At 39.3% G+C, this 27170-nt stretch overlaps 1 protein-coding gene across 1 annotated transcript in view; it reads left to right on the top strand.

Moving 5' to 3' along the window:
• LOC139116901 (macrophage mannose receptor 1-like) overlaps positions 1–27170 on the top strand; it is a 41924-nt gene that overhangs the window by 11370 nt on the left and 3384 nt on the right. Inside the window, exons 10-41 of the mRNA XM_070679631.1 lie at positions 3159–3284; positions 3643–3714; positions 3827–3859; positions 4384–4542; positions 5856–5944; positions 6392–6542; positions 7082–7123; positions 7794–7967; positions 9583–9699; positions 10167–10289; positions 10624–10863; positions 11437–11649; positions 12232–12666; positions 13369–13517; positions 13963–14079; positions 14766–14881; positions 15019–15170; positions 15818–16026; positions 16309–16445; positions 16662–16714; positions 17135–17350; positions 17628–17806; positions 18358–18425; positions 19249–19346; positions 19829–20089; positions 20427–20575; positions 22212–22308; positions 22895–23133; positions 24249–24420; positions 25204–25467; positions 26274–26444; positions 27023–27073. Of these exons, the coding sequence (XP_070535732.1) occupies positions 3159–3284; positions 3643–3714; positions 3827–3859; positions 4384–4542; positions 5856–5944; positions 6392–6542; positions 7082–7123; positions 7794–7967; positions 9583–9699; positions 10167–10289; positions 10624–10863; positions 11437–11649; positions 12232–12666; positions 13369–13517; positions 13963–14079; positions 14766–14881; positions 15019–15170; positions 15818–16026; positions 16309–16445; positions 16662–16714; positions 17135–17350; positions 17628–17806; positions 18358–18425; positions 19249–19346; positions 19829–20089; positions 20427–20575; positions 22212–22308; positions 22895–23133; positions 24249–24420; positions 25204–25467; positions 26274–26444; positions 27023–27073 (4872 nt within the window). The remainder of the gene's footprint in view (positions 1–3158; positions 3285–3642; positions 3715–3826; positions 3860–4383; positions 4543–5855; positions 5945–6391; positions 6543–7081; positions 7124–7793; positions 7968–9582; positions 9700–10166; positions 10290–10623; positions 10864–11436; positions 11650–12231; positions 12667–13368; positions 13518–13962; positions 14080–14765; positions 14882–15018; positions 15171–15817; positions 16027–16308; positions 16446–16661; positions 16715–17134; positions 17351–17627; positions 17807–18357; positions 18426–19248; positions 19347–19828; positions 20090–20426; positions 20576–22211; positions 22309–22894; positions 23134–24248; positions 24421–25203; positions 25468–26273; positions 26445–27022; positions 27074–27170) is intronic.

Here is a 27170-nt window from a genome sequence, read left to right as displayed (position 1 = left end):
GGTCCGTCGGGGATTCTGTTGGTCTCGGACCAGAGGACCAGCGTTAATTTCCCACGCTGCCTCCACAGTGTGCGAGTATCAAAGAAAACGTGTGATTGAACGATTGGCGTTGATATGGTGATGCAAATAAGATTCGCCTGGGGTGTACATGTTCTGTTTGGTAGCGGTGAGTACCAGAGAACTAATACTCAAGATAAAATCCATGAGTATGGTAGTACTTAATTTTCATAAATATCCTGTATATTTTTATATGCAGTTATTGTTCACTAACCATCAAAGATGGAAAAACATTATATTTTGCCGATTTTTTTATAATGTTAGCTCCTTTGAGAGATAAGGGAAAGGTACAAAATAAGCGATGCGAATTTAGAGTTTTATTGCAGCGTTTTCGTATAGCGTTCCGTTGTAAAATACTCCACACACTGTTACTCAAAACAAACTAGCGGCCGTGTTTTGCAACCAAGTAGGCCTAACACAATTCTGTAAAGTTTTGTCTCGCACACGTAGATGTATTAGCCCTGTCAATTTGGGAAGTACATTTTTATTTTTTATTTTTTTGGATCAGGAGTATGTAGGAAATGTCGTGAAGCTCATTCCAGTCGGAATAAACTTTTGTTGAAACTTTCAGAATAAATTATAGGGGATATTTGAAAGAAAATAAGGCTAAAAATTAGGGGGTCACAACGTAAATTTTTAAGGTAGAAGAAGTCAAATATAGACTATATGAATGTTTTTATAGCGTTTAATGATGCCCGCTAGTTCGGTTGCCATGGTAACAAATGATGATATGGTATGGGAATATCATGGGTGTATATAACAAACAATAATTGCTTATTGTAAACCGCATCATAAACAACAGAGCGAAATTAAAGGCTACTATTCAAATGCCAATTTACTCTAAAAGTTCCACTGTTAGTGCGTTATTACACAGCATGGGGCATATTCTGCTCCTATGCACTCACTGTCTTTATGATAAAACACTTCGAAATGCTGCCATAACTTCTTTATATGATTTAGTCTCCCATAATTGGACTGGTTGAATCATATTTGCAAGTGATAAATGGTGGCGATATAAATGTGTACACAAACATCGACAGAAAGGGTTGTTTTGGCATACCGGAAATGAGCTGTGACATACTGCGCAGAACTATGCGCAAAATTCAAAAATAACAAAGGTGCAGTATACCTTAAGACTTAATACACATTGGATTCTTCCAAAACGTGTTATAATATTGCATGTGTTCGATGACATAAGGTTGTATATGTTTGTGAACAACAAAGTACTCCTTTTCGCCAAATACTGGTTTCCCCACAGATCCCCAATAAAATCAAGCATTTCTATTGGTTTAACGGTGACCTTTGACCTTTGCCCTTAACTGAAATTTAGTGCCATATCGAATAAATAACACAAATATTTTTTGTGACGTGTGTAATATTTATTCATATTAACAACTATGCATGCAGCAGAATTGTTTGTATAATATAATTTAACTTATTGCATAGTTATTGCAAGAATGTAGAAAAACATTAATTAATAATTTCAATCATTTATACTAATCTGATCCACGGTCCCTCCACAGGAGGGACCGTGTCTGATCCATATCAATGGAAACAGAAATAAAGGCAGTACAAGGAAATTTAACAACTAAAATGTACATATTTTAAGAATAATAACATATGAGCACTATCCATTCCGACAGGGACATGCGGGACTGTGCTAGAATCAGTGAAAATCATTGAAAATGACGAGAAAACGCCATTTTTAGGAGTGTTGCCATGGCAACAACCTTGCCAAATTAATATGATTTTTAATATTTTTGATAGAACTGAAAATGATGTTTCATAGTATACAAGATATCACAAATCAATTTAGTTTTTCTCCACAGAACAGTTTTTTAAAAACGGGAAGGCTTAGTTAATATTTCTAATTTTCCATAATTTTAAAGTAAAATTAAAGCAAAAAAACAATGAGTGCCCGCACGTTTTAATCGGATTATTAGACATCGGTCATAGTTTAAAGTAAATATTATATCAACTTATTACGGTCCCACTTCCTTTTTGAGTTAAACACGTTTGAATTTGAGAAGTTTTCACTCTTTCCACAAATCCGAAAAACATGACCACTTGAGGGCGCTATCAGGAACCTAAGATGGGGTCAAAAGTCAAATTTTACCCATTGTCTTAATTGACTTGACCATTCGCGTAACTATTTTTCTGTACTTGTACAATTGAAAAATTAGACAAGACAAGTAATGATTGGTGAAATATTGGTATATTTGTTATATAGAAATGTTGTTTTTGACCGTTTGATGTAAAATTTGCGCCATTGACGTCTTATTTTTCAAACGCTGTTACTATGGTAACAGAAGGTAGCACAACAAAATTATTATACTGGTACTTTAGTTAGATCATGGCCTATCTTTTGGTATATAATTTATATGTGTTTGAAATTTACCTTGGCCACCTCATATAGGCGCTCTGCAGGTTTTTACAGACAGTGCCTCTTAAAAATCCAAACTTTTTCTCTTACAACGAATTGTTCTTATTCCTTTATTTTTATGATAAATAAGATGGGTATTTGTCATTAAAACGTCTCTCTAAGCTTTTTCTCACCTAACACGATTTGAACTAATTTACGATAATTGGACTGTGACTAAAATCGGTTCAATCTGCAAATGTAAGCTCATCTCCTGTTATCTTTCAGCAGCACTTGTTTTTATGAGTAATTTGTAATATTGCAACATTCAGCTATAGGGCACCCAACGCTTTTGACAAATTTAAAAAATATCAAGATCCAATTCTCTCGAATTAGTTCCAATCGTGTTCAACTACGCAGGTAAAACTAAGTTACGTTAAATAGACACGCACAGATTATCTTATGGTTGCACAATTCTTCAATTTTTAAGGTGACTAACTTGAGGAAAGCCGACTCGTTTATGCGCATGTGCGTGAGAGACATTGTCCTTGTGCTTCTCGTTTATACAGACGAACCGCTGCCATTTCTACTTTTGCTCACCATACACAGACTTACAATTGAAAGAAAGGTGAAAAACTTTAGGAAACCCAACGGACGAATCTACATAATATTATGTGAAAGATGGAATATTTTATTCAATGTTTGCTTGTTTGTTTGTTATTTATCATCTTTTCCTTGGCAGATATTGTAAATGATGGTAATTTGCAGTGGGCCGATGGCAGTGAGGGACCCATTGTCTACACCAACTGGGATAGCAGTCAACCAAAAGAAACTCCGTTGATTGACGACTGCGGATCGATTTATGTTGGTAAATATACCTGAAAAAACAACTAGAAGTTACATGAAAAACAAAAGAATGAATATCCTCCTTTGTCGTCTCACAAGCCTAAAAAATAGAGCATATTATTTGTTTATCGTGAACTCATAAATATAATTGGGTCACCTTCCAGAATTTCTTATCCAATGTATACCTAGTCGATGAAATACTCAGTTGAGCGATAGCATAGGCATCGCAGTTCACTGAAAACTGTACCTATAGGTATTTCTTAGACATATTCATGACGTACGTTTATTGTACAGTCTGATCGTCAAGCATTATTTTATCTTTTTTTTTCTTTTTAGTGATGCAAAACTAACACGAAGTTCAACCCTTTCTTTCAATTCAGGAAATGACAATGGATTGTGGGTACTTTCCAACTGCTACGTACTGCAAGCGTTTGTGTGTGAGATTAAAGTCGGTGAGTATTGAAAAGCGGGATTTCGAGTTTCAACTAGTGTAATCATTTGAACTGAATCTGAATCAGACATTTAAGGTCATTGCAACTAATTGTGCCCCGTGTTCCTCTGCAGGTCAAACCGTGATACCCCTGGATCCAACAGTCGGTACGTAAACGATGAAATTACAACCTGTGTCACTACTGCGCAGACTCAAAAAATTATGAGCGGAAAATGCAAATTAACTAAATTTTCGGTGCTCGTGCATCAGCGTGTAACTGGTTAGAGCAAAGGATAAGTATGTATTTTGTCCTCGAAAATATGACCTGGTACAGGTTGGTTTGCGCTTTTGGGTTTGTAGATATGTGTACAGAAGTGGGTGGGTCAGCCTGTAAGTACGTGACTTTGGGTTCAGTTGCAGATGGGTAGACATGTCATGGTAGTTAAAGCAGTTGGTAGCTCAGTTCGATGAGTGACTGTGTGATTGGGTTTAGTTTGTGAGCGATCTGATACAGAACGAATGCGTGACATCCCAACAATAAAACTGCCAAGAAAGGCGCCGAAAAAGTAGAATAGCATGTAAAAATAGGTTTGTTTAAAAAAACGCGTTTGCTTCGATTTATCTGGCAAGAAATTATGGACGAACCGAAAGCCATGTTACTGAACATTTGGTCTTGATTTTTTTTTTTCAGAAATTGGATCGTGTAAGGATGGCTGGTTTCTGCATGGGGACTACTGTTATCTTTTCGAGACCAGTCAAGTGACTTTTACCGATGCTGAGGACGCGTGCGAACGTTACGGAGGCGTACTCACAAGCATCGCAGATTCTGATGAACAAAGTTTCTTGTCAGGTTCGTGCGCTATTAACCCTTTGAGTGCTGAAATTTTTCCCACCAAAATTTTACTGCCACAATTTACCAATCTTTTATGAACTTTTCTGAAATTGTTTGCTAATTTTAGACCAAATGGACATCAAATTTTATTGGCTACACTTTTGTATCAAAATTTTGGCAAAAATTTGAGAAAAATTGACTGTGGTGTATTTTATAAAGGTGAGAAAAATTGACGTTGGCTCTCAAAGGGCTAAGATATTCACTCTCAAACCATTAAAATACTGTTATTGGGGGTCTAACACTTGTGGGGTTCATTATGAAGCTCATGGAATAGATAGAGTTTTCACTGGCTTATTTTTGTAATATATTTCCCCCATACAGTTAACACAGAGATGGCGGTTATTTTGAATTTCAAATGTCTGTAAATATTGGGTAATTTGTTTCTTTTGTACCAAATTTTGAACTGTGACTGCTGATTTTTATTCTTGATTTCGAAAGGGAACTATTTAACCCTTTGAGCGCCAAAGCCATTTTTTGTTCGCCTTTATAAGAATATACCCAATTCAATTGTTTTCAAATTTTTGCCAACATTTTGATAAAGAACTGTAGCAAGTGAAATGCGATGTCCACTTGGTCAAAAATTATCAACAAAATTACAAAAAAATCCCTAAAAATTGGTAAAATGTTGCACTAAAATTTTGGCGGGAAAAATTGCAGCTCTCAAAGAGTTAAAGTTCCCTACGGCAACGAAGCTTGAGCAAAGGTTAAGACTTTAAATTTCAAGGCTTGCACTACCTTAATTTTTATTGGAATATAAAAGCTTGGAAATGATGTTGTCACAAGGAAAAATGTATCATGCTTTGTAATGCATGTACATTGGCAAGGTTGTGAAGAGCACTATAATTATTCACTCAAGTCCTGTAATACAATACAATGCAGAGAGATCAACGTGTAGCGTGAAGAACGGAGCTTTGAAATAATGATTTCGCTAGTGACAATGACCTCAAACTCGTTATCATTTTCATTTTTCGACGTATTTCGGTGCATTGATTAGCATTGTATCACTGCGTCACAGAGCTCTGATACCAAAGTACTGGACAATCTACATGAAAAGTCATTGTATACTTTGCATGTAATGCACAGTAATAAACACAATATCCTTCCATAGTACATCGACAAAACAGCGACAAAACGTTGACTGGAAAAATGTTACTTACACAATTTATAGATCCTCCAAAAGGGTCTATGCTCAATTTTATATAAAAATATCCTTTCTTCAAAGGTTCACCATCAAATTAACCATTCTCTGACTGTTCCCCTTCCCGATACAGGTCGTATTGACAACGCAAAGGCTCTGATGTGGATAGGCCTTCACGATATGGGCAGCGAAAGCAACTGGGAATGGGTTGATGGAACAACAGTAAGTGATATAAGTCATAGGCCTGTTAACACGAGAGAGAGAGAGAGAGAGAGAGAGAGAGAGAGAGAGAGAGAGAGAGAGAGAGAGAGAGAGAGAGAGAGAGAGAGAGAGAGAGAGAGAGAGAGAGAGGAGTGTGAGTGTGTGTGTGTGTTGGGGAGGGAAGAGAGTGAGAGACAGACAGAGACAGACAGACAGACAGACAGACAGACAGACAGACAGACAGACAGAGACAGACAGACAGACAGACACTTATGGAATCCGTAAGAACGGTTTATGGTGAGTACGCGTTAGTAGAAGACTGCCAAAAATTGCAAGTCACGCATATGTCCAGTATATGTCTTTCCTGGTACGATGATACCGAAAGCTATCATTTCAGGCATAGGTTTGTAGCCCTAACTTCTGTAACATGTTACATATTTTGAGTTACAATTTGTTTTTGTTTTTCAGTTCGGTTTCCAGAACTGGGCTCCTGGGGAACCTAGTAATTCCGGCAATGTGGAGGACTGTGTACACTTGGAATATGAGCAATCAAAGATTGGAGAATGGAATGACAGAACGTGCACTCACTACCTTGGCTTCATATGTAAAGCGCCAAAAAGTAAGTGTAACCATAGTCTCAAGGGACTGTTGTGTGATATTCAATACACATTGCTTATATGGCCAAAATAGTTGCGCAGCGTCGGTCTGGTTTATTTGCCCTTAGGAACTGTGTTTCACCAGTAATAATTCGTGAGGTTTTTCTAATTTCTGAACTTACTATAGGACGAATTCTGTGCTTTCCTGACGACGAATGCATGGTTACGATTGGACATATTTTGAAACTTATCGTAATTTCTTATGTCATTCTGACCGCAGGTTTTCCTCGGTGCGACTCCTATGATCTTCATTTCCTCTTGACATTATCAAACCAATCATAGCTAGCGCTGATCATGATGATTCTGGGTACTAAAAATAAAATATGATATTCAATGTCTGGGACAAGTAGGATTGATAGATGTTACATGTTTCATATATTAGTTGGTCTACAAACTTTTCCCTATTCTTTATTAAAATTGATGCTTAGAAATTCGAAGCCCATTATTGAAAAAAATAATTCTTAGGAGCCGTGGTTGTTTCTTTGTTTGCTTGCTTTTTCAGATAACGATGGAACAATTGTAACTGATGCCCCAAGACCGACACGTGAGTTCTTGCAATGAAATGTTGTGTGATTGAAATACATTATTAGACCAGCTATCACCTGTAGTGGACATTGACATGACAATGGTTGTTTCTCCTTTGTCCCTATTAACGCTTTGAGTTTTTTGTTGCCTTTATACAATATAACGAACGCCGACAATTTCTTTCAGATGTAGACAATTTTTTTCTGATTTTTCCCAAAATTTTGGTCAAAAAGTGTAGCCCATGAAAATTTAAGTCCATTAATTCCAAAATCATGGAAAAAATTACAGAAAAATTCATAAACGTTGGTAAAATGTTGCCCTGATATATTGGCGGAAAAATTACAGTGCTCAAAGGGTTAAACACATCTTGTAGATCGCAGGACTGATAGACATTTTTAACAGATGGTCGTGTCCTGCGTTAGCTATTGTTTATATGTTTGATATCCGAAAACAAGCATTTCTGTTATGTTGTTTTCAATGCCAATAACTGACCGTGTGGGGTAAACACGCAGGAAAAAAAACATAAAATAAAATCCTCATCGTAACATTATTTTGTAAGAAATCTTTAATGACGAACAAACATTTTCCCCAGATGTCACATTAATTTTGTAAAAGATTAGAAATATTTTTAAAAAGATTGGTCTCTGTAACTTGTTCTTAACTTGAACTTCACATTATGATAATTTCAGCTGCCGCTGATCCGAGGTGCGGCACCGGATACGAGATCGATTCCACAACCAACACCTGCTACAGGTTTGCCGCTAATGACATAGTTGATTGGTCGACTGCAGAGCAGACTTGTGTTAAAAGTGGTGGCCACCTACTCAGCATCTCTGGCATCACAGAGCAGACTTTCATCAACGGTGAGATAACTAGGGTTCTTTCTCTATAACGAGACAATTCTGGCATTGATGATAAAAAACCGAATATTTGTCTGACATTTTGACATGGCTTTAGTTATTAAGGTAGAAAGCGCTTCGGGTACATATATTCAGACTTTCAAACTTTCACAGTTGTCTTTTGATCTAAGGTAGAACGCACCTCGGGGACAGAAATTCGGGCCTTGAAATTTTTTCAATTTTCTTCTGACCTACCACTTGTGGGGGCTCATTTTGAAGGTCTTTGCAAAAGAAAAGTTTTCACCGTCTTAGTTTTTTGAAAATCGAAAATTTTATTTTTTCCCATGGAGTTACACAGGGATGGCGGCCATTTTGAATTTCAAATATCGAGAAATCGCAAGATATTTGTCTCTCTAGTACCAAAGTTTGCACGGTGACCCTGATTTTTATTCTTGCTTGGTAAGAGAATGGTTCAAAGTTTCACTGAGGAAAATATGAGCAAAAGTTTAAGTCTTTCACTTTCGAGGTGCATATTACCTTAACTAGTTGAGTTCATTTTAAAGCTCTCGGATAAAGAAAACTGTTCACATTCTCAGTTTTTCAAAAATTGAAAGTTTTAGTTTTCTCCATAGCACATAGCACAGGGATTCCGGCCATTTCAAATATTGGTAAATTTTAGGTCATTTGTTTCTCTAGTAAAGACAAATTGCGCGGCGACCCTGATTTTAGTTCTCGATTCGGTGTCAGAAAGGTTGAAAATATAATTAAGGAAAGTTTGAGCAAAAAGTTTCAGTCTTTCACTTTCGAGGCGCATACCACCAAAGAGAACGAAAATGATACTATTGTTTACTGATGTCGTTTCAATTAAGGCACACGCGCCTCGGAAATGCACAAGCTAGTTTCTTCAAACTTTCCCCTATTTAACTTTCCCCTATTCTCCTACCAAATCAACAATAAAGTTCAGCAGTCACTGTGCAAATTTTGGTATCAAAGAAATTTAATTATATTTAACGATGGGAGAAAATTGAATTTACACAAAACTAAGACTACGCCGAAAATCTTTCTTACTCTAAGAGATTTAAATAAGCTATCTTCCAATTCCCAAAGTCGGTAGAACAGAAAAGCATTGGAAAAATCTAATGTCCCGATATCTGTCCCTAAGGACGATAACTGCTACATGGGAAGCGGATCCCAATTCGATTTGCAGCTGGTAACACACATTGCGCAAAAATAAACAAAAATTTTGAAATTGCGCGCTAATCTCCATAGCCATATCTAGTAATTTAGCAAACCTACATCTTTATTAGCATTAAGCTTATGTACACTCATATTTTTATACTGAATGTATTTTAGAAGCGAGATCTTGTAATTCAAAATGGCCGCTATCCCCATGTTAACTCTTGGGGATTTGAACTTTCGATTTTCACAAAAGCAAGACGATGAAAAGTTCGTTTACAGCACGAACTGAAAATTGACTCCATTTTGAGCTGTCGATCAGAAAAAGCATTTTGAAAATTACTGAATCCGAATTCGAATTTCTATATCAATAACATTCTGGTTTTTAGAAACTCAGCATAAAGATTTGAGCGCCAATTTCACCCGGGCATTTGCTCTCAACCAGAATACAATCTCCTTGCAGCTCGCATGTATGGCATGACGTCATCGGTGTTCTGGGTTGGTGCAAATGACAGGACCGACGAAGGTGGATGGCAGTGGAGCGACGGTACGCCGTATGCCTTCGTGAACTGGAATTCAGGTAACACTATGTTCATTTATTTACAACTTCAAGTCCTGGACTGCCCAAACCGCGTAAGGATTGCAGGAGAGACACGAATACAAGCACGAATTTCGATGGGGTCTTTTGGATGAGAAATTATTGTTCTTCGAAATCATCGTGCGCTTTTAGCTAGCTAAAGAATCATCTAATGTATATTAAACAGATTTGACTGTGGGTCTAATTTTTCTAAACATGAGGTGAATTTAAGAAAAAGTGACTTTTCCTCTTAGGAACAGGACTGAAAACCCCACATCTCTTATATTGTTGCCAGTTGTAGAGGTCATTTTACTTCAAGGATGGGGAACGCGAATGAGAACACCAAAAGGAGCGCTGCGCTTTCGAGGTTCCACGAAGTATGGCTGACCGCTTCTGGGCCCCACGTATGAATCATTGCAAATTTGCGGCGACAGGGTCATTTTAGTTACACCCACTTACACCTCTTGCAGGCGAACCAAATGATTACAATCACGGATCGACGGGAGAGGATTGTGTGGAAATTATCGTCAATTCGGGTCTATGGAATGACCATAGATGCGATCAACTGATTGGGTATATTTGTGAAAACCATGGTAAGTGTTGAATACAATATGGTAGCATTTTACATTTTTTTATGAAAATGCTTGTATCAAAATGTATGTATGTATGTATGTATGTATGTATGTATGTATGTATGTATGTATGTATGTATGTATGTATGTATGTATGTATGTATGTATGTATGTATGTATGTATGTATGTATGTATGTATGTATGTATGTATGTATGTATGTATGTATGTATGTATGTATGTATGTATGTATGTATGTATGTATTCAGCTTATATAATAGTTCCTGGTAAGTTATATGTTAAGTATATTATATGGCGGAAAAGTAAGGTTATGTACTATGTAAACGTTTTTACAGGTGAAATCGTCGAAAATTATAATGTATTCCGTGGTTACGTTTTGGATGGTTTTGATACTATGCACATCGATGGCATAACTGCCGTGGATTGTGCTAAACGTTGTCTTGAGGAGACAAGTTTCACGTGCAATTCGTTTGACTACGACAAGATCAACATGGCCTGCGAGTTGAGCAGCTACACCAAGGATAGTGCAGCGACCAGCCTTACCAGAAATTCAGACTACGATCACTATCAAGTCGGTGAGTCACATAGTAAAATCAATGGAGATTTTTGAATTTGGAACAACAATCGGGCACTTACATCTTGTAATCGTTGCTAAACTTCTATACTCCATTTTCCCATTTTCAATGACCGTCTTCTTGAGTACAGCTACGAGCTCCACGTCAACAGATTTGTCTCTTTGATCAAATCTATGGTTGCGGTATCAGCAGCCGATATGATACCATATAAGAAATTAGTTCTGTATTTCAGAGCAAACCAATCAGAAGGCTGCTTTCATTGAAATCATACCAGTTACACTGGTCCCTTGATAAGTGGATCTTCTGATAGAGTTGGTTGGCAGAGAATACCAGTGTGCATTCTTATACATCCTCTGACTGATAATTACATGTCCAATGCTGATTGGTGTTGAAGTCTATCATAATTAGAGAACGGTGATTTGAATGAAAACTTAATTCATTGACTGATCGCTACCTTTTCGGCTCCACAGAAGTGTTGTAGGGTCATCCTTGCTGGTTGGACATCAGACGGAATCCAGCCCCTCTAATATGATCGTACAGTAACATCAGCAAAATCTCTGTTTTTTCCAATAGTGATGTACAAACAACCCGACTTGATAACAACCTTAGCGCCGAACTCTCGCTGTGAGTACGGCTGGTACTCTTACGGCAGCCACTGCTATTTCGCCCAGTCCGTGGAGATGTCGTGGTTGGACGCCCGAGACACGTGTCGTAAAGACGGCGCTGACTTGATTTCCATCAGGGACGCCAATGAGAATCAGTTCGTGTTGTCCCTGATGCAGAAAAGTAAGCCACATTCACTTGATTATATCAGTCGTAGACCTAAATGACACGAACTAGCAAAAGTAAAGCTGTCTAGATGTGTACCAATAAACAGCTGTTTTTCATATTGCCCCCACACAACCTTTTTCTACAATAACAATAACAAGATTTAATAAATACAATTTTCATTAAACACATGCCATAGACTATGAACAGATTGCATATTGCACAGACGTTTTGAAAAACCTTTCAGGTATTGTGAGAAAGGTGAAAAATATAGAAATCAATATATACTATGCTAAGATATTGCTCTATCAAAATTTAGGAACAGGAAAATTATTGTTGTTGGCAATTTTTGACTCGATCAAATATTCTAGACTCATGAGAAGTAATAACTCTACCACAGTCCTGTTCTTCTGTAAATCATGAGGTTACTCTAAAAATTAGCATCTAATTTATTATAATTTTTAATTTTTGGGGGCAATCTCCGTAGACCTACCAAACATCGCATTTTTCATCGCTTGCATGTCAAACCGATTAAATTTTAGACGGCATGTACTATCAAGTGAAGCTGTAACATGCAAATCTTTCTTCTGTTGTTTTCAGTGTGTGATTCTTTCCACACGGATTCGACTGATGACGAGTACGACTACCGTTTTGTACTCTCGCCCATCTCAAACAACAGAGTCACATTTGAAGTGAGGACTTCAAGCGATGCCCACATCGCCCTGTCTCCCATCAGCAACACGACGAATCCCATGTACGAGATCGTCATCGGCGGGTGGGTCAACCAGCAGTCGGTCATCAGACGCTGCATGCAGTGTGCTAACGAAGTCGTCGCCAGCACCATCGACTTCCTGTCGGCGACGGAGTTCCGGGCATTCTGGGTCACGTACTCCGGTGGGACAATTGCCGTCGGAAAGGACGGCGAGCCTGCCTTCATGGAGTGGACAGATCCCAACCCTTTGACTGTCAACTATTTCGGCTATTCTACAGGCTTTGGGCACAGCGGAGACTTCATTCTTTGCACTGAACATACTGGTACGTGGAGAGAAATCCTTTAATCACATCACAGAGCGTGAAATTTCTTCCTTTTGTTTCAGTATCATCTGATTTCTCTCGGCAAGAAATCGAGACAGCGATGAAAAACAAATTGCATGAGTTCGAATCAGTGTTCAACATCGTTAAGAGTGTCAGGTGAAGCAAACTTCTTAATTTTGTTGTTGTCGTTGAGCATCGGATTAATACCATTCCAATACTTTTATCGCGATTGCATTGGCATTGTACTATACTCAATCTAAAGTGTCAACAACAAACATGTTTAAAGCAGATTGCGCCTCGGGGACCGATATTTTGAATCGCAAAATATTATGTACTCATTTGGGCTAGCACTTTTTGGGGTTCATTTTCAAACTCATGGAGTAAATAAAGTTTTCTCGGGCTAATGTTTGTGAATTGAAAAAGTAATATTTCTTCATAGGACGGTGGCCATTTTGAATTTGAAGTTCAAATATCGGTTAATATTGTGTAATTTGTTTCTCTTGTACCAAAGTTTGAACGATTAACCCTTGGGAAGAGAATGATGGTAAATCGTATTTGGGAAATTCCGAGCAAAAGATTATCGTTTAGTTTTGAGGCAAGAACTATCTGAATTGCGCATTTAAAAAGTTAACTTTTATATTTAGTTTTTTCTCCCCGTTTGACATTTAACTTGGCAAATCTTCCTCCACAACACTTTTGCAGAGGACATGCTCGTCTGGCTAGGTATGAATGACTTGCGTACCGAGTTTACGTATGAATGGAGTGACATGACAGAGGTTACCTACACCAAATGGAACAATGGTGAGCCCAATAGCAACGGTGATGAAGATTGTGTCGATATGTACGTTTCTGTAAGTATGGGCAAATCTATGTACATATACTTGGACAATACAACTATGATGAGTCCAGAGAGAGAGAGAGAGAAGGAGAGAGAGAGACAGACAGAGAAGGAGGGAGAGAGAGAGAGAGAGAGAGAGAGAGAGAGAGAGAGAGAGAGAAAGAGAGACAGACAGACAGACAGACAGACAGACAGACAGACACACACACACACACACAGAGGGAGAGACAGACACAGAGAGGCAGACAGAGACAGAGACAGAGATGGACAATAAACAGACAAGCAGGCAGACATACTGCATATGGGGACAAACAAGCAGAGACAGAGACAGTGAGGAAGGGAGGTTTGTGGCAGAGTAATATCAATGCTTCAACCTTCTCTTGGAAAGCACTAGGGTTACTTAAATTCAGTATTTCAATTCGGCAGAGAGGCATTTACTTTGTCACTTTTCATTGCAGGGTGGTTTAGCCGGCTACTGGAACGACGATGGCTGTTCCAAGGCGTTTAGATCAGTGTGTAAAAAGAAGAAGCAAGTTCTGCCGGCGTCAACGCAGTCGACAGGAGACTGTGGTTCTGTAAGTATAGAATGTGTTATCGCACCAAACGGATTAAAACTTTACTGAACTTACTCTGCTCTTACTTTACTACATTGGTAGTGAATATATCAATATTGAGGTCGAACGCGCCTCGGGGATAGATTTCATGCTTTCAAACTTTATCAATTCTATTCTAATCTACCACTTTTGGGGGTTCATTTTAAAGCTCCTGGTGAAAGTAAACTTTTTACCTTCTTAGTTTTTCGAAATTAGAAAATTTTATTTCTCCATAGAGTTAAGACAGGGGCGGCGGCCATTTTGAATTTCAAATATCGGTAAAGCCTGGGTAATTTTTTTTCTCTAGTACCAAAATTTGCACGGTGACCCCGATTTTTATTGTCGATTTTGACGAGAATGAGTTGAAATATTCCTAAGGAGATGTTTGAGCAAAAGTTTAATGTCTTTAACTTTCGAGCGCATACTATACTACCTTAATGAATGGACTTGTAGTAAGACTTTGTAGTTGTACTGAGGTAGGATTTGCATCAAGCATGTCACAAGAAATCCATCATTACGTAGTACGTTACTGAATGATTCCCGACCTTAAGTCCTCGTCACGAGTTTCATGACATAAACAAAACTCAGGGGCCGCAACACGAGGGACATCTTATATTTCGCAGTTAAGTGATGAACTGAGAGTCTTTTCCTTTTCCGTGGCTTAATAGGGCTGGTACGCTCAACACCACTCGTGTTATCGATTCGTGTCAGAGGGCGCTGCATGGAGCACGGCAGAGGCGCAGTGTAATGCTCAGGGTGGATCATTGGTGGCCATAAACGACAAGTAAGCTAGCTTTCGACTTAGATAGCTTCCGTTGTCAAACTTTTTTGCATTGAGTGTCCTGTATGATTTCAGGCAATTTCTATCACAGTTACACTGAAAACGAATTTACTTTTAAAGTTATGTATTTTCCCTTTCAGCGTTGAGCAGGCCTATATTAGCAGTAAACTGGGAACTTTGGCTTCAGGTGGTTGGTACTGGATCGGCCTCGACGATTTCACCTCTCCTGGGCAGTTCGCGTGGTCAGATGGTGACCCAGTAACGTACACAAACTGGGATAATGCACAGCCTGGTATGGATACACCCCCTTTTCTTAAACATCCATTTTCCTGAGATGAAAGTTAACGAAATATCACCGGTGTCTTTGTAAGAAAGTTTGAGAGATATTTGAGATATGCAGCCTTACGCTCGAAAAATTATAGAGGTAGAGTTCAAATAAAGCGCTTTACAATGACCTACACCATGTAATTCAGATGTCTGACTGTAAATTATTTTTCCCCACGGCAGAGGAACAATAATGCCCTGGGAATTTATCGTATATAAACTTATATTTGAAGCATCACAGCGACATAATTTCAAATGTTACGATTGTGTGTTCATTTGCTCTGTACAACGCATTCTTTGACACCTGATGGTGTTCTTTCGTTTTCGATTAGTACTGCTGTTCATCCAGCATGGGTGTGCGAGGGCAGAGGATCATTCGAATAGCCAAACTTCTACTGCGTTGACTATAATGGAAACATAACGGATTCAAAAGCGTATGATATTATGGAAATGAAATTCATTGAATCGAAAGTGCATGAGGTAAAAATGATACACCCTTCGAAACACATACTTCAGCATCACACATGTACATAAAAAAACACCGGATTGACACAAATTTAAATTGAAAATTGAGTGAGAATCAAACTTGACTTTGTGATGTTCTTGCTTTCAAAGATAACAGCGCTGGTGACTGTGTCGGCGCTAGTACGGGCGCTGTGGCCGGTTTGTGGAGTGCTGCAGACTGCACGGGTGCCATGCCGTACATCTGCGAGAAGACCAGACCCGGTTTCACCAAGCCTCCCGTGGAGATCCCCTACCCAACGAACCCGTCGGATGAGGGGTGTGCCGGTGGATGGCTTGGTTACGGCAGTAACTGTTTCCTCGTAAGTAACATCAACACGCACATTTAGACTGGGCCTCTATTGAATAATGTCGCTTTGGATCTGAAAGTTTTCATGTGCCATTTTGTGATCTTGCATTTCAATAAACACAGTCGATGCATGCGTCGGAAATGTCACTCTGTTTAGCTATGGAAGGCCTCATCACATGTAAGCTAATACGAGGTTTCATACTATACACATGAGACTGCAACGCAAAACACAGTGCATAGTCTACTTTCCAGTCATCTAAATGGATAACGGACAATGCTCATTCTGATATACCAGGCAATGTCTATGGGTGAGGGTGACAATCGTTTGACTTGGGAGGAGGCCCTCATGGACTGCAGACAGCGAGGTGGCGATTTGGCCAGTTTCCATAGTGAAGACGAACTCAGATACGTCAAGACAAATTCAAGAGTGATGTGAGTACATTTAATATGTTTGAAATGCCTGAATATCAATCTTATTTGGAATGATTCGTATACTAATCGTTGGTCATTTTCTTTCGTCATCGTCCCGGCGCTGTGGTAGAGAGCGAAACTGCCCGTCTCTATCTTGCGAGCTTATTAGTTTCTTTCAGAAACGATTGCTTTGTATTAAATAAATTACATGTTAGTACTCTGCGTTCTTTCTTTCAGTAACTTCGTCGATGAGTTTTGGATAGGCCTAACTGATCGAGATGAGGAAAACGGTAAGACAACTGCCAGTGACGCGTGTTCTTGAATTTTTTGAAACCGTCTTTATCAGCATGTATCTCCTGTGTGCGTGTTCTCACGGCCATTTATTCCAAACTGTGAGATAGCTTTTGAAAAGGCATTTGCACAAAATATCTCTATGTACTGATTCGTATAGAGAATCGAAAAAACCTCAGCGACAGACGCAACAAACAAATAGTACGCGTATGATCACGATGATGTCACTTATGCGGCGTGCATCTCTCGTTCTCTTTGGTCGTCCGTCTCTGCAACAGTTGTAGAAAACATCATGGATAACCGCCATGTGGCAAAACAGTTGAAGAGTGGATTATGACGAGATTGCTCACTGTTGTGCGTGTACTTCTGGAAGCAGAATGAGTGAAATTCTCTTCAAATATCTGATAATGAATTTACAGGTTTCACATGGTCCGATGGAACACCTGTGAATTTCGTGTCATGGGACGACGGCGAGCCCAACAACCACAACGACAAGGAGGACTGTGTTGAGATGGCGTTTGCCGCCCCCAGGGGATGGAACGACCAGAAGTGCACCAAAAACAGAAACTGGGTTTGTAAGATCCCAAAAGGAGTGCCTCCTTCGTCGACAAGGCCGGCACCGACGGCAACGAAATGTTAGTGTCGAAAATCGTTATTTTAATTTCCTGTTTATAAAGAACATGTTATTTTAAAAGTTTTTCAGCGATTTACGTCACTCCTCGACGTATTGTAAAGTATCATTGATTTGCTAGATCTGCAAGATTTCCTTTACCATTACCATGACATTCATCATGATGCTGCCCAGAATATAAATATCGATTATTTACATAGCCCAATTGTTTGCTACAGTATAAATACACACTTGACACATTTTCATTCATTGTCTTTCGATTATTGATCTCTCTCTCTCAGCATCAAGTTGCGGCAGTGATTTGGATTGGATGTTTGCGCTAGGATCCTGTTACTTCTTCAGTGGAGGCACCGATAGAGACCGCAGAGGCTGGAATGAAGCACGTGATTATTGTCTCTCCCATGGCGCTGATCTGGCCTCCATTCATTCCGGATTGGAACAGGAATTCATCTTCAACACGGTGAGGGGCCCCTTATCTAGTTCAAAATGCGACGCAAGGTCGTATTCTTTTCATTTTCCTCAATTTTGCTAAGTGCGAGGGCAAAGTTACCATTGGACTGAGAAGTCGCGACTTTGTTCATGAAGAGTGTACCCATCCATGCCTAGAAGTGTACACGGTCTGCTGAAGTGACTGCTTCTCACTTGCTTTATGAAATGTATTAATTTCAAAAATTGCTAGTCTAAGAAATCATTGCAACAGAAATGGCTTGAAGAGTGTAGTTAAAAGTCGTGCTTCTCCGTATTTTAAAGAGGCATTGAAAATATAAACCAATGTCAAACTGTAGTCCAAGTGCATGATATTCCAACGAATACCCTCCGGGTAGAATCCACTCATGAATTAATCGCTGTATGTTCTTCAAGTTAACGTTATTGCCCACACAACAATCGTTCATTTCATCTTTCATATCAGTAACTTCATATATTAAAGAGGTCTCCCTATACTTCCTGATTAAGATGACTTGATGCTTCACTTTGTAATGACCGCTTTGTCCATATTTTCTCCGCCACCAGCTACGTGACAAACGCACCTACTCTGGCTGGATTGGATTGAGGGAATACTTCGCCGGGGGAGTTTATTCGTAAGTGGAATGGCAATTAAGGTGCAATGTGCCTCGGAGACAGATATTCAGACTATCGCATTTTTATGATACTTTTTGTGGTCTACCAAGTATAGGTGCTTGTTTTGAAGCCCATTGAAAAAGAAAGTTTCACACGCTAATTTTTGTAAATATCGGGAATTTAATAGAGTAAACTATAGGGATAGCGGCCATTTTGAATTTCAAGTCTCGGTAAATATAAAGGTAATGAGTTGCCATGGTACCAAAAGTTGAACTGTGACAGCCGAATTTTATTCTTTATTTTGAAAGAGAATGGTTGCGAAGTTTTAACAAGACTTTCAGTCTTTCAATTTCGATTTCGAAGCGCATGCAACTTTAACTGTGCCTGATACGTTCCCCGAACGTAACGCCATTCGGGAAGTCAGTGTCATCTCATCGAAATACATTCATATCTTTATTATTAATATAAAACATAATCTTAGCTGAACAAAGTAGATTTTCCCTAAGGAAAAGTCCATGAGGCTAAAACAGAAAGTGAGTTTCATTAAACTTTTGCTTCTAGAAATATCGTGAGGAGGCAAATGGCTCTTTGTCTCTTTTTGGGTTCTGACCTAACGGAACATTGTAAAATGTTACAAAATTCTGTGTGTTTCATAAGAATTTATGGACCGTGGAATTCACCTACATTCTTTGCCGAACCAAACCAATTAGGGCTAATTGATTTGAAATAGCCCATGTGTCCGTTCAGGTTAGATCTTGCTATAGGAAAACATCATTATTATCCCTCATAATAACCTTTGAATGACGATAACGTCACTACCATCGATTTTTATATATTACGTAGATGGTCTGATAATACACCGTTGGATTATGTTTATTGGGACGAACAGCAGCCAGACGATTTTTACGGATCCGAACAGTGTGTCGAGGTTAGGGGAACAGGTAATTAGCTCGCAACTTGATTCCTTCAGGAGCACGCAGTGCTACGCAAGTGAGCAACCCACAGATCGGTACACGTGAAATGTGAATGTTGCTCAGGACGAGATTTTGATATTTGGGGAAATGGCAAATATGTGAAGTGACTCAATAAACTGAATCCTCATGTTCAAGTTTTCCTCGTGTAAGAATTTTATTACCCCTTTTTCAGCCTGAGGCCATATTGCTGAAACTATCATGCTAAGAAGTGGTTTACCTACTCATAGCTTATAAATCGTATGAACTACCCAATGATTACAAAATCTTTTTTCGACAAGGTACAATGTACAGAATAACAGAGAAATGGAATCACTGCGTAGAAGGGTTGATTCGCCCCCATACCCACTGTCGTCCTAAACGTTAAGACAATGCATATAAAACGCCTGTTAACCTATTCATTGGCTAAGTGACCATTTCCCCCCTTCTTTACCACACCATACCTCTCAAAGACGGTGAATGGAACGACATCAACTGTGGTGATAGATACCCGTTTGTCTGTAAGAAGCTGACGACCGACACCCAGCCGAAGACGGCCGAGCCAACCATGTTGCCGACAGGAAACTGCCCACCCGGATTCATGGAGCACAGCAACAGGTGTTACTCCTTCAATGGCGGCAGTGACGTCACATCACTCAGCTGGAATGACGCTAGTGCCGAGTGCCAGAGTCGTGGTGGAGATCTGGCAAGCATACACAGCCAAGAGATTCAGTGTATGTGGGGAATTTCTTGCCCCTTTCTCTTGAACCGTCCAATGCGCTTGCATTGATGTATATGAATATATATGGCCATGAAATTCAGTGTATGTCAGAACAATATTGTTCTGCCCTTGAGCCATCTAATGAGCTTACATAAATCATATCGCAATAATAATATCTGTTACTTAAGGTTCATTCATCCTATAATCTTAAGACAGTTTCACAAGGCCATATCAACAGTTTCATATTCTCTATAATTTTCATATCGGTTATGGCATATACAGACTCTCACGATGTGGTTACTCTAATCAGTGGTTCGTTAAAACTCTCCTTTTTAACCTTCTTCCCATAGCCTTTATGACGAGCCAACTGCGTGATATTGATTATACCATGTGGATTGGGCTGAGTGATCAAATCACACCGGGTAAATTCCGTTGGCAGGATGGTTCCGTTGTGGACTACACCAACTGGGCCTCTGGCGAACCAAATGGAAAATTGCAGGTGGGTGGTCAGATTTTCCGTCATTAAAACTCATTATTATTCACTAAAATGACACTTATGAAACCGGGATATAGGAAAACACGGATTAGCCTCTGGTTGGCAAATTTTCCTTCTTGAGAAAATTACAACTCATGTCACACCAATTAGCACCCATAACAATCGGTATGAATTCCACGGAGACTCTCCGAAGTTTTAGATTATATTTTTCTCACCATAGTAAAATAGAGCAATATTAGCATTATCTGCGCCATTTTGATACTTTACCATGAAACGTCCTAATTCGACGTGGAAAGTAATCTTATGTTTGCACCTCTTAAAGTGACAAAGTCGGCCATTTTTCAGGAATTTTGTTTGATACGAGATACTACTTATATTGTTTGACATGTTGAAAGATAATGAATGGGTGACCATGCATATATTCGACCCCGGTTTTTTAGACAGATTAAATGAAACCATCGCAAAAATAAATTAATGGTCATGACCATGATTTCATTTTTGCGATGGTTTCATTCATCGTGTTTAGCACCGGCGGCGAATATATTTACGGTCACCCATTCATTCAGTATCTTTCGACACGTCAAACAATATAAGTAGTATCTCGTACTATATCAAACAAAAATTCCTGAAAAATGGCCGACTTTGCCCCCTTAACAGCTTTAGTGGTATTTTCACAAACTCAAATTAATGACTGTGCGGTAATCTATTGTATGTCTCTATATACGAATTCAGATATAACATGCTTTCCCTCGATTTTACTTTTGTCGGCCAAAAAGCTGCCATTCCGTGACATAAAGGTGGCATATTAGACGATTTGGCAAGGCAGTGCTAGGAAACCGAACGATGGATTCTCATGATCCGATTCCTTGAACTGACGCTCGTCTTTATTCTGGACCTTTTCCTGACTGGATTTCATGCACAGGGGAGGCGTTACAAGTTAACAACATCACGTGAACTTAAAACACAATGCGACACTTTGTCTTACCGGTGCCTGCGCGACTTTCTTGTTATAAACATTGCCTCTTCTCAGAAACTAAATGTCGAACAAATGCTAAGCGAATTCAGCTGCATTTGATGCATGTTCATTAGTTCACAAGTTTTGTAGCTTTCCGATCACAGCAAAACTTTGCTAAATAAACTTTACGTGCGTCCCTATGTTTACATGAAGCTGCTCCGGCCACGGTCACCAGTTTCGGTACAGCGACTATTACAAAATTTTGGATATGCGCACAGCCACAGACGGGACGACCCTTCTTTCAAATGTTGAACAAATATGTATTCAAGAAATAAACCAGCCAATCCCAACCTTGCGCTAATACCATGCAACTAGTTTAAAGGAAATGTATAACGAGACGGATTTCCAAGGTAACCTTGGTATGATCAATGTGATAGATTTTAATGTATACTGTCACCTGTTCCAATTTTGCAATAGTTACCATGGAAAGAGAAAATCTAACCAATCACAGATTTTAAGCGGATGGCCGCTTTTTAAAACCAGCGCCCTCACATTGGCATTTCGAATACCATGGAACACCCCTTTGACCATATATGGGAATATTTAGATTACAGGTGACTACATACCTTTAATTGGTTTTCCCCGATGACCAGGATTCTTCTTGCTAATGTTTGCTGTTTGCAGGAAAATTGTGCCGAGATGCATTTTGGGAGTATTCACGGTCAATGGAACGACGCCGACTGTGAAGGAACACGCGGTTACGTGTGCCAGGCTTACAAAGGTCAGAGGTCTTTCTTTTTATTCCACGTATAATAGATAAATACCAACAGTTGTCAACAATAACATACATATAGGCTATGTCGACAAGCTGTACACTGAAAATTTAAAACCAATTTTAGGAGTAGCACAAATAAATATAAATTGTATTTTACGCACAGAACAAAATTATGAGGGAAAATAAATCGACAGTTACAGCTAACAGTGATCATTTAATCGCGCTGATAAATTTACTGGAATCTGATCAGTGTACAGTTCCATCTATTATACTGTGATGTGCAACCTCCAAACACTGCATACTTTAATTGGCAAATACAAAGGGACTTGCCTAAGTGGATCACCTAAACGCCCCAAAATATGTTTAATAACTTAAAACACCACAGACTGAAGGGTATTGCCATTTACATGTAATCCATATGACAGCTTGACATTGCTCACATTTGTACACAGAGTAAGGTGTTTTCTAAAGACTGACGCTTCTTATTTCAACACACTGAAGACAGAGCAAAGAGAAAGTGTACTCGACTGTTTAGGTATAATCATCTTCCCTCAAAATTTCACAATATGGAGTTTTATTGTTCTTTTCGCAGATCCTTCTTACCCGGCTCCAACACAGTCAATGAATCCATGCAAGGCTGGCTATCAGAGTTACTGGAACGGCTGCTACAAGATGCTAAGCGGGTCCTACACATGGCAAGCTGCGAGGGAGCTGTGTACCATGGACGATGCTGATCTCGTCAGTATCGAGGACCTCTACGAACAATCATACATTGAAACTTACATGTTGAAGATGAAAGCGCCTATTTGGATTGGTCTCAATGATGTCGAGGTAAGCTCATGTGTCATATGTCTGTACTACTCATTCCTAACAGTAGCCGTTGAGCCATGCCAGTCGTGGAGGGGCTTCGCGATTGAATATTGAGTCACGCCAGTCAGATTTTAACCAGTTGGCTAGCTCGCTTTGGATATGGAGATCTATCCGAACCTGAGCTTCATTCGTTTGGCGGAACAGAAATTTGCCGCGAACGACCTTACTTGAGACGGTCTGATCTATAACCGATGATCATAATGGAAGGTTCATTTTGTCCGTTTTTTACTGTGCTGATTGCAACATGAAAAAAAATTCATTGTTTGACCACAGAGGAACATAGACAGAGTCGCAACGGGTATTGTTTAAGGCGTGAAGCGGTTACGTAACCCATCCATGTTCGCCTCGCCTCAGGTTGCTTTCGCCTCTCTTTTCCGAAGAGTGCCGACCATGCATTCTTCGGTAATTTTCGAATTTTCGCCAATTGTTAAGCGAAAGTATGTTCGGCAAAGTTTGTGTTGTTGTTGTCGTGTGGTGCTGAGCGGAATTGACGTGCTGGCGAAAACGGGAGTGTTTTGAGCTTCAGGAAAGTGAGTTTTACCGTTTTAAAAATTCCTCCCATATTTTTATGAATATATAATGAGTGTGTTTGAACCAAATTTGAAAGTCTTTTATCGATACTGTCTGGTTTTACTCAATGGTTTACGGTCAGTCATACCGCCTTTTACACGTGCGTCAAGGAAGGACATGTTTATGAAACTGCTGGCGTGTTATGTTTTGATTGGCGTGAAGCAGTGTTTCTGGCCTGAGAGCTCAAAAAGTAACTATGGTTGCTACGCGACTGGCAGTACGATGCCATCTCGTCGTATTTTTCTCATAATCTCGTGTAATTATCAACCACAAACAAAGCCTCCAAAAAGTTTAACACCTTTGAAGCTCATTTTCAATATGAAAAGCCAAGAGTCTACCTAAACGACCATGGAACAAAAGGCATGTAAGCGTTGCCACTCTGTCTATGTTTCTCTGTGGTTTGACATTCAGACGAAATTTTGACGAACTCTCCGAAAATTTTTGTAGACTTTTGATCACGTCACGCGAGTCAAATAAATTTATATAACTGTATTTCTGCCTTACAGCAAGGTGGCACGTATAGATGGTCAGACTCGTCCCCAGTCCTGTACACAAAATGGTCTGATGGTGAACCCAGCAAAGACTCTGGCGAGGGCTGTGTGAGGATGGGTATAGATGGTGGATGGGACGATAGCAGATGCTCTCTGCAGACAGGTGCTGTCTGCAAGTATTACATTGGTAAGTGATTTGGGGGCCACGATTTCGTTCCTTGGTCATATCTGATTGCCACTTGCTACCCAGAGGGACACAAGAAAGCAAAATGTGTGTGACTGTGACTGTGATTTTCAACAGACAGATTATACGTGATAAAAAGTGCGCATCAGTGTTCTTCTTGCGTTGCAGGATATCGTTTATACAATAACAAAGTAGCGAAATCGGCCTTCACAAAAAAGAGCGAGTAATACTTACAAAGACGTGTTGTCAAAGCAACCAGGGTCATCTGATCAACAGCCAATCTAATACACATTGTTATCTACGCGACGGAAGATATTCTAAGATTATCCAAAGACAAACAAAAATAGCTACAAAACACTCCCGCGATGTTTCAAGATAATAAAAAAGAATTAATCACGTTTGCCCAACAGAAACATTTATAACAAAAGATTTGAAAAGTGCATTGCCATCTGAATGATTAGCTAGAAAGAGATAATAAAATTCAAATATATGAACGTAATTTGCTATTAGATTTTCATGTTCCACTTGAATAGCGCCCCCTTTCCACTCAGCTAGAACTCAACTATGAAAAAGTGCCTTTGAAAATGCAATATTTTAAGTATATACTAGTATTTAGTAAAGGAGAAATAAGAATCTGATCAAAAAGTGATCAAATATCGTTTTTCTTAGTCAGGCAAGTCTCGAATTACACGGGCAGTGATTGTATCGCTGGGGAAATGTATTTGAGCATTTGTGCTGGTAAACACCTTATGCCGCCAACATATTAACGGTTCGTTTCTTTCACAGGCAACAAGCCAACAACACCGGCGCCAGTCGACGGCAGTTGTTACTTTGGCAACGGCAGTAACTGGTCCGAGTATCACAAATACTGTTACAACTTCGACGGTCTGAAGCAGAGGGCCGGAAGCTGGTCGGCCGCCGCCTACGAGTGCGACAAGATGGGCGGATACCTGGTAACCATTGACGACGAGGACGAAAACAGCTACATATACAAGAAGATATCTGACAGTTATATGAATATCTGGCTCGGCCTGACTCGCAATGAATTAGGTATGGAACAATACTTTAGAATCAAGTACAACAGCCACAGTTACAAAGAAAATGTGAAATTACGATAGAATCAAAAATGGTAGTTTCTTATCAAAATAGTCATTGGAGAGGATGCGTTTACTGATAACAGTATTATAGCTTTCCAACAAAGATATAACAAAATTGTAAATGAAAATGCAACTGCCAGTATTGGCATTAGGTCACAATATGGTTGCACCACACATTTGAACATCACCAATATTATGAAAATCTTTCGAAATGACTTCATCTTCTAACAGTAACTTTTAAAATTTACTCCTTTAAACATAATTCAGAATTTTTCCTTTCGGATTCGAAATCGCCACTGTGGTGCCCATTTTATATACCAGTCGGTTCCATCTTGTTCTCTAAAATCAAGTGGTTCAACACTCGAGCTAAAATTTGGACATGTATTTGCAAGTGACCACGAGCCCTCCATCGAGCTTGATATCATTAAATCACACACATTTTGAATTGACAGTGCACTGTACTTCATCGTACATATTCAGTTGCTGAAATGGCTTCTGTAAAGTTAACATTGGTGCAAACGCAATAATGCTTATTAGTATTTCTTTAATTAGTATTTTCCTTCAGCGATCTTAAAATTTCGAAATTCATCTCCCCAAAGAATAATCACTTTCGAAAATTATGCAGTAATTTGTAGTAAGTTACGAACACGTAACTTCAAGTCTAATTACACCTTGCCATTGACTTTGAAATCTTTCGTCAGGGCCTTCTTTCTGTCTGTTGAACCTCATTGTCTATGCCTGTGGGTTGATTCTTCACAGGTGGGTTCGAATGGGTTGACAACACGCCCCTTGATTACACCAATTGGGCACCTGGCGAGCCCAACAACGCCGACGACATTGAAGGCTGCGGTGAGATGTACTACAGGTCTAACGAATGGAATGATGTGGACTGCTTCAGCTCTGCTGGTTTCATCTGCAAGAGACAGAAAGGTCAGAAATAAAGTCATGCATTTATTTTCAAATTTTTATCTTAAAATCTCAAAGTACCCGTACTGAAATCATGGACATTCCTTTCAAATTGAATGTAACCGCGATTTTCGTTTATATGGTCAAAGTGGTCCCCTTTTTGACCGAAGACTGCTCGATACACAGGTGACCAGAAGACAAAAAGAATATCAATTTAATGCAATACGCGCCTCGAAATCCAGAATAACATCAGGGTTCACAAAGCAAATATTAACACAAGAGAAACACAGATGTTTGAAATTCAAAATGACCGCTATCCCTGTGTAAACACAGTGTCAGTGGGGAAAAAAGGTTTTCACTAAATCAAGACGGTAATAACGTCACTTACTCCAACGATTTCAAAATGGGCCAACACAAGCAATAGATCGTAAAAGTATTAAACTTTTTTAGAGTCCGAATATCTGTCCCCATGACGCATTCTACCTTCAGATTCTTGGTGTGCAAGGGCGTGACTCTCATTCCCTACGCCGTTACAGTTGCCGCCATTTTTGCCTCAACAATATTGTTCAATTTATCTCTTTTATTTTACATTCCGCCCACAGGTTCATCGTACACGACGTTGCCGATGGAAGGACAGCCTGGTGAACAGAGCGGTAAGTACATGATGTGTGACCTTCATGTCAGACATGATTAATATCAGAATACGGCTGTAACGATGCACAAAACAGTCCCTGACCAACAGAGTTTCTG

The sequence above is a fragment of the Ptychodera flava genome, chromosome 18 (assembly GCF_041260155.1).
Source record: "Ptychodera flava strain L36383 chromosome 18, AS_Pfla_20210202, whole genome shotgun sequence".
Classification (NCBI taxonomy): domain Eukaryota; kingdom Metazoa; phylum Hemichordata; class Enteropneusta; family Ptychoderidae; genus Ptychodera; species Ptychodera flava.
The sequence above is the reverse complement of the archived record's forward strand: the minus strand, read 5'-3'. Positions and strand labels throughout refer to the sequence as shown.